Source organism: Pelobates fuscus, chromosome 3 (assembly GCF_036172605.1).
Source record: "Pelobates fuscus isolate aPelFus1 chromosome 3, aPelFus1.pri, whole genome shotgun sequence".
In the NCBI taxonomy this organism is placed as follows: domain Eukaryota; kingdom Metazoa; phylum Chordata; class Amphibia; order Anura; family Pelobatidae; genus Pelobates; species Pelobates fuscus.
The window spans coordinates 184,867,353-184,879,915 of NC_086319.1; the positions used below are offsets into that span (position 1 = coordinate 184,867,353).

Genomic DNA, 12,563 nt, shown 5'->3' on the forward strand with positions numbered 1-12,563 from the left:
AATCATCTCTTTTTGGCACCACAGAAGGAACTCTGAATCATAAATCAACCAAACCGATTCCTCCATTGTCTGGTTTGGTTGTTTCATGATTTGGTCTTATGGCAATTCAGACTTGATTTGGCCCGATTTTGGATTAAATGCAACAAAAAAACCAAAACTCCTGTGCCATGCAGAATACCTGATAAGTACAGGAGTATAAACTGGCATAAATAAGAAAATAAACAAATAAAAAACGGCATATGGCATTGTGCTGATCAAAACATATAGACAGTAATTCATTATTTAATTTTACTGTAATCAAATTAGGGTAAAAATACCGATTTATTACACAGTGATGCTTTCTCATTTGCAACAGTTCACATCCTACACAGGCAAACAGATTTAGTACAAAACAAAACAAAAACTTACCAACGCACGATCCCAAATCCCCCATGCATATTTATGCAGTATCACTCTAACGGCCATTAAAGTGTACGTTCATCTACCCCATCAAGGCAAAATTCCCAGGTGAGTCCTACACTAAGAATTCACCATGCTGCTTTCAGCTAAAAGGTAAAAACTCTAATATGATATGCTGTTCATATAATCCTAAACTCACTTATTAACCCATAATAGGGTTACCAAGAGGTCTGTATTGAACTGTGAGCTTTTACTTTAATGGCCATTGGGGTGATACTAAAAACCTCCTGCTTTATATATATACAGATGAATTTGGGATAGTGCGCAAATACTTTTTTTTGCTTTGTTTTATACTATAGGCTAACAGATTTTGCTGGAACCAATAGGATAAATACAAATTATGCATATCTTAAGTTATGACTACGTGAATGACTGTCCTGCTGTTTTAATTAACTTATTTGCCATCAAGATTCTACTAACTGGCAGATGCAAGCCCATGTTTCATTTAGGATAAAAACAAACTTTACCTGGTAATAAATTTGAATGATTGCGCTCAGTGTTTTTAAACTTATCACCACGTACTTCGTTCCCATTTGAAGAATCTGTAAAACAATTTCAACGTAACATAAAATCATTACTCTATGTTAAATTTCAACATGAAAAAGAAAAATATCGATCTACAAAAAGCAAAAACAAAACAAGACAAGGAATAGATCATCAATTTAAATACTGAATATCAATAAGTTACAGGATGCTTTATTATACATGGTAAGGAAGCAATAAAGTACAGGCTGCAGTGTATCCTTGGTAACAGATCGTATGCTACAGACTGCAGTGTATCCTTGGTAACAGATCGTATGCTACAGACTGCAGTGTATCCTTAGTAACAGAACGTAAGCTACAGGCTGCAGTGTATCCTTGGTAACAGAACGTAAGCTACAGGCTGCAGTGTATCCCTGGTAACAGATAGTAAGCTACAGGTTGCAGTGTATCCTTGGTAACATGTAATAAACTACAGGCGGCAGTGTATACTTCGTAACATAAGCTTCAGGCTACAGTGAATCCTTGTTAACAGATAAGCTTCAGGCTACCGTGAATCCTTGGTAACAGATAAGCTACAGGCTGCAGTGTATCCTTGGTAACAGATAAATTACAGAGTGCATTGTATCCTTGGTAGCAGATAAACTACAGAGTGCAGTGTATCCTTGGTAACATAATAAACGACAGGCTGCAGTGTATCCTTGGTAACAGATAAACTACAGAGTGCATTGTATCCTTGGTAGCAGATAAACTACAGAGTGCAGTGTATCCTTGGTAACATAATAAACTACAGGCTGCAGTGTATCTTTGGTAACATTTAGCTACAGGCTGCAGTGTATCCTTGGTAACAGATAGCTACAGGCTGCAGTGTATCCTTGGTAACAGATAGCTACAGGCTGCAGTGTATCCTTGGTAACAGATAGCTACAGGCTGCAGTGTATGCTTGGTAACAGATAAACTACAAGCTGCAGTGTATTTTTAGTAAGAGATCACTAGGTTACAGGCTGCAATATATCTTTTGTTGCATCAATATTTTACAAAATGCAGTGTACACAAGCTCCCTTGTATCCATGGCAACACATCAATAAACTGCATGCTGTAGTGTATACCTATAACCAGATCAAAATGTTACAGGTTGCAATGTAACAGATCAATATGATACAAAGTGTTCTGTATCCCTGGTAAGAGATCAATAAGCTACAGGCTGCAGTGTACCCAGAGTAATGGATAATTTTTTATAAGCTGCAAAGAATCCCCAGCAAGGGCAGTTAGGAATGAGGCGGTTTAAATAAAAAGAAATAGCGGCTGGGTGTTTATGTAACACCAATAAACTTGCTATTGTGGCAACTGCGATCACACTGGAGGAAAGTTAAATAATAATTCTTAAAGTAATACAATACATAATTAATCTAGTATAATGGCATGAGCATAACTTTGGAAACGTTAACACTTAAAGTGAAGAGAAATGACAGATTCCCTTTAAAGGAAGAATATAACCATTTTATCTCACTTAATTGTTTATTGTACCTGGAGTGTCCTAGCACTGACCCAGGGCCGGATTAACATAGGGGCTGATGGAGCTGCAGCTCCAGGCCCAGGCCCATGGAATAGGCCCATTAAAAAAAAGAAAATGTAAAAAAAAAAATTTCCAAACTTTTTTTTTTTTTTACACACTACTCTTAGGTTTGCCCCCTGACTGGTATTTTACTGGCACAGCCGGTATTAGAGGCTGCCTGGCCGTGCTGGTATCGCAGTAATACCGGCAATACAAATGCAGGTATTTTTCTCAGTATAAACAGAGATTACTCTGCAATACCAGCACCGGCCAGTAGGGGGTCACTGTGTGTAGAGAGAGGCAGGGATAGGAAGTTACAGAATATCCCTGCCTCTCTCTGCTACTCACTGATCTATGGGGGAGCAGCTACACAGCACAGAGAGTCCAGACAGCAGCTCTACAGCTCAGGTAAGTGAGGGATGGGGGGAAAGGCAGCAGGGAGACATGGGGACACAGAGACACTAGGGGACACAGACATTAGGGGATACTGGGAGACCTTGGAGACACTGTCCCATGTCTCCTACTGTCCCCATGTACCCCAGCCAGTGTCCCTAGTGGCTCAGTGTCCACACGGCTCCCAGTTTACCCTAGTCTCCCAGTGTCTGTGTCCCTAGTGACTCAGAGTGCCCATGTCTCCCAGTGTCCCCATGTCTCCCAGTGTCCCCTAGTCTTCCAGTGTCCCCTAGTCTCCCAGTGTCCCCTAGTCTCCCATTGTCCCCTAGTCTTCCAGTGTCCCCTAGTCTTCCAGTGTCCCCTAGTCTTCCAGTGTCTGTGTTCCCATGTCTTTTAGAGTCCCTAGTGTCTTAGTGTTCTCAAATGTTTCAGTGTCCCCAAGTCTCCCAGGTGTCTGTGTCCCCATGTCTGTGTCCCTAGTGTCCCCATGTCTGCGTCCCTAGTGTCTTTATTTCTCCCAGTGTCTCCATGTCTGTATTCACAAGTGCCTCCATGTCTCCCAGTGTCCCCATGTCTCCCAGTGTCCCCAAGTCTCCCAGTGTCCCCAAGTCTCCCAGGTGTCTGTGTCCCCATGTCTGTGTCCCTAGTGTCTTAGTGTCCCCATGTCTGTGTCCCTAGTGTCTTTATTTCTCCCAGTGTCCCCATGTCTGTATTCACAAGTGCCCCCATGTCTCCCAGTATCCCCAAGTGTCTCAGTGTCCCCATGTCTCCCAGTGTCCCCATGTCTCCCAGTGTCCCCTAGTCTTCCAGTGTCCCCTAGTCTTCCAGTGTCTGTGTTCCCATGTCTTTTAGAGTCCCTAGTGTCTTAGTGTTCTCAAATGTTTCAATGTCCCCATGTCTCCCAGGTGTCTGTGTCCCCATGTCTGTGTCCCTAGTGTCTTAGTGTCCCCATGTCTGTGTCCCTAGTGTCTTTATTTCTCCTAGTGTCGCCATGTCTCCCAGTGTCCCCATGTCTGTATTCACAAGTGCCCCCATGTCTCCCAGTGTCCCCAAGTGTCTCAGTGCCCCCGTGTCTCCCAGTGTTCCCAGGTCTCTGTGTCCCCATGTCTCACTGTGTCCCCTAGTATCCTAGTAACATGGGGACAAGCTGAGACATGGGGACACTGGGAGAAATGGGGACACTGGGAGACTAGGGTCTGGGCGACATGGGGACACTGACAATGTGATACATGGGGACACACTAAGAAATGGGGAGACTTGTAAGACTAAGACACTGGGAGACAGGGAGACACTGGGAGCAATTCATCTATACAGCAGACTCAAACTGTGAGTAGTTTGTTGGTGATTTTACAGAATTTTCTCTTATGTCACTCCTTGTGATTTACATCATGTGATGTCACTCATAACTAATTATACAAAGGCTGGTATTTTTTTCCAAGAAAGTTGGCAACCCTAACTACTCTTCACATACTCTTGCTTAAAGTAACACTATACGGTAAGGAATACAATCATGTATTTCTGACCCTATTATGTAAAAAAATCACCTTCTAGCCCCCATGGCCCTCTCTTGCCTCCCTAAATATAGTAAAATCTTATTTGTATTCAAGTCTGCAGCTGCTGTCTCTGCCTCTGACATAATCAGAAGTGGTGGTCTGAGCAAATTACAATGCTTCCTCATAGGATTGGCTGAGACTGTAAACTAGGAAGATAAGGGGCAGAGCCAGCACAAGTCAAACATTACCCTGGCCAATCAGCATCTCCTCATAAAGATAAATTTAATCAATGCATCTCTATAAGAAAAGTTCAGTGTCTGCATGCAGAGGGTGGAGACACTGAATGGCACTGCTGCACACTAGGCAGTACTGCCCCAGGAAGCACCTCTAGCAGCCATCTAAGGAGTGGCCAGTTGAGTTATTTTCTCTGAAAAGACAGTGTTTACTGCAAAAAGGGAATGATTCTACTTACAATAAGCTGTAGTTGTTCTGGGGACTATAGTGTCCCTTTAAGTTTGGAAGCTTAAGAGGGATGTATGGCAACAAAACTTGTGTGGACTGGCTGACAATAGAATTAGTTTAGGTAATGCAGACTTTGGTTTCTCTAACACTGTGGCATGTCCCCTTTCTTCTACACTCACTACATACACTACACATACTACATACACCTTTACTCTGTCCCAGACTATATACCAGGAACTTCTGCCTGCTAGTAAAACAATAAGGAGACAAGTGGACATGTGAGTGCTCGGGGACAGTCCTTAGAAAGCGTGGAGTAGGAGCATCGTTTGATGCATTTATGTCAAGTTCAGGGTGCTGCCTGCATAGTATGCTCTTACTTGGACAGCCTGCATGATTGACAGGTAGCCTGACATGCATTCATGCCAGGCTGGCCTTCCAATTCTTTGGACAAACATGCCCCCTTTTTGGGCACGTTCACCCCTTTTGGCAGGTCTGGTCACGTAATTCGAGTCAGTGGCACAATTACCCTGCCCATTGACTTCCTGCTTCACTGGACACTGCTGTTAGGAGGTATGGATTTACTTGAAAGATGAAAGCATAAATTAGAGAGCGATTAGCATAGAGTATGTGTTTTCGTATAGCTGCATCCTTTCCCTCCAACACCATCTCCATCAGATACATGACGCTTGGGAGGTATGGTTTGTGGCGAAACCGACCTCGCCACGTGTCCTTGGAGGGGGCTGATTGCCCGCCTCTTGCCTTTGGACTATGGCCCTGGGAGATTGGGCCCTTTACAAACAGTATTCGGCCCTAACAGAGTGCATGTCACTCATTCTGGCCCTTTAAATACAGTGGGGCCATTCGGTACTTGCCCTGTGTGAGCAGTGATACCCCCCAGATAGCTATGCCATGGAGCCTATTCATATAATGAAAGACTATGGGAAAGACTTTGGCTCCATGGCAATTAAACTGTATTTGTGTGGTCTGCGTGCCATTCACCTAATAATGTGCACGCAGACCTGAGCTATCTGGGGATATGTTAAATGTCTGTGTTTAATGTATAAAATATGATATATGTATTTTAAAGAGTTTTATGTTGTTTTGCAACCATGTGGTTAATGGAGTCTGCCTCTAGTCCTGGATAATTAGATTTCTTCTCCAATTATCTCCAGGGCAGAAGGGAGGAAGCCAGGATGCATTGTGGGGATGTTTTACTTTTACTGTTTGAGCCAGGGGGAATAAAAGATACTTTTAGTAACATTTGAACCCCTGGTCGGATTCATGCCATTTTTTAATATGTTGTTCCCCTGAATGGATTGATTGTGGATATGTATTTTTATGTGAATGTGATGTATGGTTTTAAAGTTATGAAAGTTGTGTAAAAGTATATTTTGAACTGTACACATAATGGGATTAAGTGTCACACTAAGGGGAGGGGATGTGTGGGAGGTAACATCTATGTTATTGGTTATTTTATGCCTCCCCCTGGGTGTGGCCTGTATGTGTACTCATGTAATAAAAACCAGGCTGGGTGCCCAGCACCTCAGACCACTGCTTGACCTTCAACACGGAGCCTTGTCTCGTTCTTGGGGGGATTCACTGTATGCTGTTGGAGATTTGACTGCTAGGAGTGTAAGCTGATGTCTGCTTTTCCTATTCATCTGCTAGCAGCTATTCGTGAGGTTCCAGCTTGGAGTGCTATCTTATTCCCTGGTATGCAGTTCGGGAGTTTGATGCATTCGCCTGTATCTAGTTCATGAGTTTTGATGTTCTGCAGTAGCTGTGCCTTTCTGAGAAAAGGGGATTATCGCCTAAACGGATTTTAACCCCTCATATGCTGAAACGGTCCGTTACATTGGTGGCAAGCGGTGGGATGGCGTCCTAGTGCGAGGAGAAGCAGCTCAGAGACACCGGTAACGTGTGGAGTTGTGCAGCATCCCTATCTTCAGCAACATAATGGAACCAGCAGTGGCTACAGCAAGCATGGCGTATAGCTACTCCGTACTAGAGTTTGGCACGATGGTAGGGTTGCGCCTGAAGTTTTACGGACCCAATCCAGAGGAGAAATACGTGCGGTTCGTGTGGGACATGGTGACCCGGAACCTACAACACAGGGCATTGAGGGAAGGCCAGTGGGCACGTTGGGAGAAACTCCAGCCACAGGTAGAGTGGGACGAGGAAGAAACCGAAGTGGCCGGTGGAGATGGGACTGAGGTCTCTCTACCGGCCCTACAGGGATGCTGGGCACCCGGCCCAGATCCCCAGCGGCAGTATGTTTTACAGGGAGGGGAGACAGTCGGTCTCACTCCCCAGCGGCAGAATGTGTTATTGGAGGAAGAGACAACCGGTCTCCCTCCCCAACAGCAACCAGAGGTACCCGAGGTAGAGGACCTCATAGACTGGTCCTGGGAGGACCCCCTGCAGGCAGGTGGAGATGGGACCGAGATCTCTCCACCGGCCCTACAGGGATGCTGGGCAACCGGCCCAGATCCCCAACTAGAGCTGGAGTTACAGAAAGTGGAGAGCATCAACCTCCCCCCCCAGCAGCAGGACAATGTATTGGGAGGAGAGACAGTCAGTCTCCCTCCACAAAGGCGGAAAGTATGTATGGGAGAGGAGATTGTTACCACCTCTCCCCAGCGGCGGATCATTAATGTACAGGTAATAGAGAGCCCAGTCTCCATTCCCCAGCGGCAGAGTGTTCTAATGGGAGAGGAGCTGGTTACCACCTCTCCCCAGCGGCAGCTTAATGTACCAGGGGGAGACTGTAAGCCCCACACCTGTGCAGATGGGACCGTGGTCTCTGCACTTCCAGCACAGGGGGTAGGGACGGTCGGTCCTGCCCCCCCACAACAGGGCTGTTTAGCCAAAGGGGAGACAGTCTGTCTCCAGCAGCAGAGCTGTGTAACTAAAGGGGAGACAGTCGGTCTCCAGCAGCAGAGTTGTGTAACTCAAGGGGAGACAGTCGGTCTCCAGCAGCAGAGCTGTGTAACTAAAGGGGAGACAGTCGGTCTCCAGCAGCAGAGCTGTGTAACTCAAGGGGAGACAGTAGGTCTCCAGCGGCAGAGCGGTGTAACTCAAGGGGAGACAGTCGGTCTCCAGCAGCAGAGCGGTGTATTTAAAGGGGAGACAGTCGGTCTCCAGCAACCAGGCTCCAACCAGACTACTCCCGTGGTAGTGCTGGCAACAGGACAGAGTACCGCTGGTCTCTGCCCCCTCAGCAACCTACCAAGGCAGCCTACCAGTCCCCCACACAGCCGTGGTGAGGCACCTGAACCTGGACAAGATTCTCCCTCACCCAGGTGTAGTAACGGTTTATTGTGGGTGGGCTGCTCTGCTGTTTCTGTCTTGTGGGTGGGCTGCTGGACTAACAAGGGCACTGACCGGCAGGAGGTCAAGTACCCTGTTAGTCTGGGGGGTAAAGGGGAGAAGTGTGGCGAAACCGACCTCGCCACGTGTCCTTGGAGGGGGCTGATTGCCCGCCTCTTGCCTTTGGACTATGGCCCTGGGAGATTGGGCCCTTTACAAACAGTATTCGGCCCTAACAGAGTGCATGTCACTCATTCTGGCCCTTTAAATACAGTGGGGCCATTCGGTACTTGCCCTGTGTGAGCAGTGATACCCCCCAGATAGCTATGCCATGGAGCCTATTCATATAATGAAAGACTATGGGAAAGACTTTGGCTCCATGGCAATTAAACTGTATTTGTGTGGTCTGCGTGCCATTCACCTAATAATGTGCACGCAGACCTGAGCTATCTGGGGATATGTTAAATGTCTGTGTTTAATGTATAAAATATGATATATGTATTTTAAAGAGTTTTATGTTGTTTTGCAACCATGTGGTTAATGGAGTCTGCCTCTAGTCCTGGATAATTAGATTTCTTCTCCAATTATCTCCAGGGCAGAAGGGAGGAAGCCAGGATGCATTGTGGGGATGTTTTACTTTTACTGTTTGAGCCAGGGGGAATAAAAGATACTTTTAGTAACATTTGAACCCCTGGTCGGATTCATGCCATTTTTTAATATGTTGTTCCCCTGAATGGATTGATTGTGGATATGTATTTTTATGTGAATGTGATGTATGGTTTTAAAGTTATGAAAGTTGTGTAAAAGTATATTTTGAACTGTACACATAATGGGATTAAGTGTCACACTAAGGGGAGGGGATGTGTGGGAGGTAACATCTATGTTATTGGTTATTTTATGCCTCCCCCTGGGTGTGGCCTGTATGTGTACTCATGTAATAAAAACCAGGCTGGGTGCCCAGCACCTCAGACCACTGCTTGACCTTCAACACGGAGCCTTGTCTCGTTCTTGGGGGGATTCACTGTATGCTGTTGGAGATTTGACTGCTAGGAGTGTAAGCTGATGTCTGCTTTTCCTATTCATCTGCTAGCAGCTATTCGTGAGGTTCCAGCTTGGAGTGCTATCTTATTCCCTGGTATGCAGTTCGGGAGTTTGATGCATTCGCCTGTATCTAGTTCATGAGTTTTGATGTTCTGCAGTAGCTGTGCCTTTCTGAGAAAAGGGGATTATCGCCTAAACGGATTTTAACCCCTCATATGCTGAAACGGTCCGTTACATGGTTGTTTCAGTGTTTTTGGTCGATAAGATTCTGTAATTAGGCCCATCATAATTGTCAGCTCCAGGCCCACTGGGCTCTTAATCTGGCCCTGCACTGACCCTCCATCCAGTGTTAAGCCATTTTTGAGCAGTTTAACAATGTCTAAGCAAGACAGTCCAGCTCCCATTGGAGGTATGACTAAAGCAGAGATACAAGCAACGGGTGGCAGTGATAGGCTGAAAGGCACTCTCAGACAATCACCACCCCTCATCGGCCAGAGAACCACAGAGGAGATGGGACTCTTGTGTAACAATGAATAGTAGGATGTAGACAGTGGACTCCAGAAACTATAAACACTTTATTGAGTTGATAGTTACAATACCTTAAGTATTCCTTTAAGATCCTTTGTGATATTGCATCTGCTTAAGTTCAGTATACTAGCACCCAAGCTTTCCTGAATGTTTGGGTCACACAACATTGACCTCTGCAAGACACCCAGAATGCTGATGATACAACTGTATATCCAGTAATCAAAGACAGACTTCCCATGACAATATGCAAGCATTTGATACGGGTGACCTGGACAATCGTATCTAAATATTCCTGATTCCTAGTTTTCAAGACAAACTGTTTCAGCCCCTGGAATTATAAACGTCTTTGCTAGTTTAAAAAAAAAAAAAAAAAATGCCATTCTTAGGGAAATAGAATGACCTTGGTTTGATTTTGGTTTCAGGCCACCATGCCTTTCTGATTAGCAATGCACTAAACGAATAGGGGATAGTGGCAGCTGAATATCTTGATGTTGACTAAACACGAGATGTAAACCTGTCTGTGTGAATGATGTACCACGCTCAATATGTACACACAGCTTAGTTCTTTAAAGAAATATTACACCAAATATGTTTGTTGGATATAAAAAATATATATATACAAATATACAAAATGAAAAAATATATATCAGCCGATTCACAAGAGACCCAAAATGTAATATATAATAACTATTAAAAAATGCATAAAGAAAAATACAAACAAGAAAAGAGAATAATTATTTTGATACATGGGATTACTAAATAGGTATCATGTGAATCCGCTCATATGTACATATACAGCCATAAAATCTAGATCTCTACAAAGCACAAAAAGGTATGTTTATACAGACTATACAAAACTCTCTCAATACTCTATAAAAGAAGGAAACAAAGATTAGTTAAGTAGTATAAAATATATATATATATATGCATATATCAATCAAAAGGATGGTCTGATAAACCCACCAAGTGAGAATAAAAGAACCAGAAGAGTGTAATTAATTCAACCCTAAACCATCTATAAATCCATGAGTTGGCTTAAAAAGAGGCACAGTGGGGGGCGTGGCCTGACCGCTGGAGGAGACGGACGTGTAGGCGATCAGCTCCCGGAGAGAGCCCGCATAATATAGCTATTTGACGAGCACATATCGAAATTTAACCATCAAATACATTACTAGATATCACGGAGAGGAAGATGGCACAACGCTCAGCAAAAAGAACGAAGCTGAAACAAGCAGAACTACAAGTCACGGCCTTATCGCCGCCAACACGCCGCGCACAAGATGGCGCTGGTAGGCCCACATCACCGGCCTCGAGTTCTGGGAGAAGCGATGAAACCACTATATCGCTCACAACAGCACCGGCTACAGACACCTCAATTAAGAAAATGCTTGCAGAATTGCAAGCCTCTCTGCGTTCCGATTTTGCGAATTTGGCCAAAGAGATCAGAATGGAAGTGAAAGCCCTCGGCGAACGCACAGAGTGTTTGGAATCGAAAACAGAGGAGATATTTAATGCACATAATAACGTGGCCTCCGCCTGTGAAACGCTAGAAAATAAACTGACCTCAGTGCTGGTGAAATTGGCTGACCACGAAGACAGAGACCGACGGAATAATGTTCGAATTCGCGGTATCCCTGAGGAGATCGCCCCTGCGGATTTGGGGAAATACACGACAGAACTCTTTCAGGAAATACTCCCGGAGGTCCCGGTATCTGAACTATTACTAGACAGGATTCATAGACTGCCTAAGCCTAAGCATCTCCCAGTATCCATCCCACGAGACGTTATCACTAGGCTTCATTACTATACGACGAAGGAAAATCTCATGCAAACAGCAAAGAGGATGCAAACGCTACCTGGGATATATAGCAAGCTCCAAATATTCACGGATCTATCGGCGGCTACTTTGGCTACACGGAGATCCTTCAGTCGCATTACTAAGGCACTACGAGCTGCGGACATTCCGTATAAGTGGGGTTTCCCCACGAAGCTTATCATCCGACGGAACGGCACAGAACACCACTTACTCTCACCAGAAGACGGGGACAAGCTACTGTCCGGATGGGGCCTACCCGTGGAAACGAATAACAGCGATCCGGCCTCCCAACGCAACTTTACCAGATCACCGATGAAACTGACCCAGAACTGGCAAACTGTCGCCACAGCTAAGTGACTGCAATACTCACCCTCTCTAGGTTTCTTTTAACCTGGCTATAGTCAGGGTATACTGGTAACCTTCCTGGAACTGATTTTCAAATTCCACCCAATACCTAATTATTCCTACTGATGACAGGGTTGTTATACTTATGGTGGACAGGCGGGTTGGCTTGCTGAGGGGGCTCCTAATCTCGGGCCCCACCATCAAGTCACGAGTCTCACAACCCCCATAGAATGGACAAACGCAAATGTCTTTCTAATGCCATAAAAGCAAAGTATATGTAACCTTTCAATATCACTCCCTAGAGGTTAAATACGGGCTCTCTCCCCCCCCAAATGGGCTTTATTTTTTGCCTATTAACCAAGTCATGGTTAAGTCTCAATTTGGAGACACTTCTCTTGTATATATTTGGTTGTTTAATTTTTGTTTCCCCCTGTTACTTAATCCCCCCCTGGTGCTTTTAAAGGAACGCAATAAGAGTGCGTATTCTAGCTTTAATACTGGTCTGGAGTCAAATGCTCATACTAACCACTTCGCAGTGCCGTTTTTACAAACTATTTCCTGCAAAATACAGTACCATCCATGCAAGTGTCTGCTTGGTTGCCAACACTTAAGCAGCCTCTATCTTTATTTTATGAATCTGGGTATTTTACAATTTGGTAAAAGTCTTAGGAATCTTTTGTAT

At 44.8% G+C, this 12,563-nt stretch overlaps 1 protein-coding gene across 2 annotated transcripts in view; it reads right to left on the minus strand.

The window, feature by feature from the left end:
• Nucleotides 1–12,563, minus strand: part of FERRY3 (FERRY endosomal RAB5 effector complex subunit 3) — an 85,864-nt gene that overhangs the window by 15,195 nt on the left and 58,106 nt on the right. For both annotated transcript variants that reach the window (XM_063445386.1, XM_063445387.1), the window contains exon 11: nt 927–1,001. In XM_063445386.1, the coding sequence (XP_063301456.1) occupies nt 927–1,001 (75 nt within the window). The remainder of the gene's footprint in view (nt 1–926; nt 1,002–12,563) is intronic.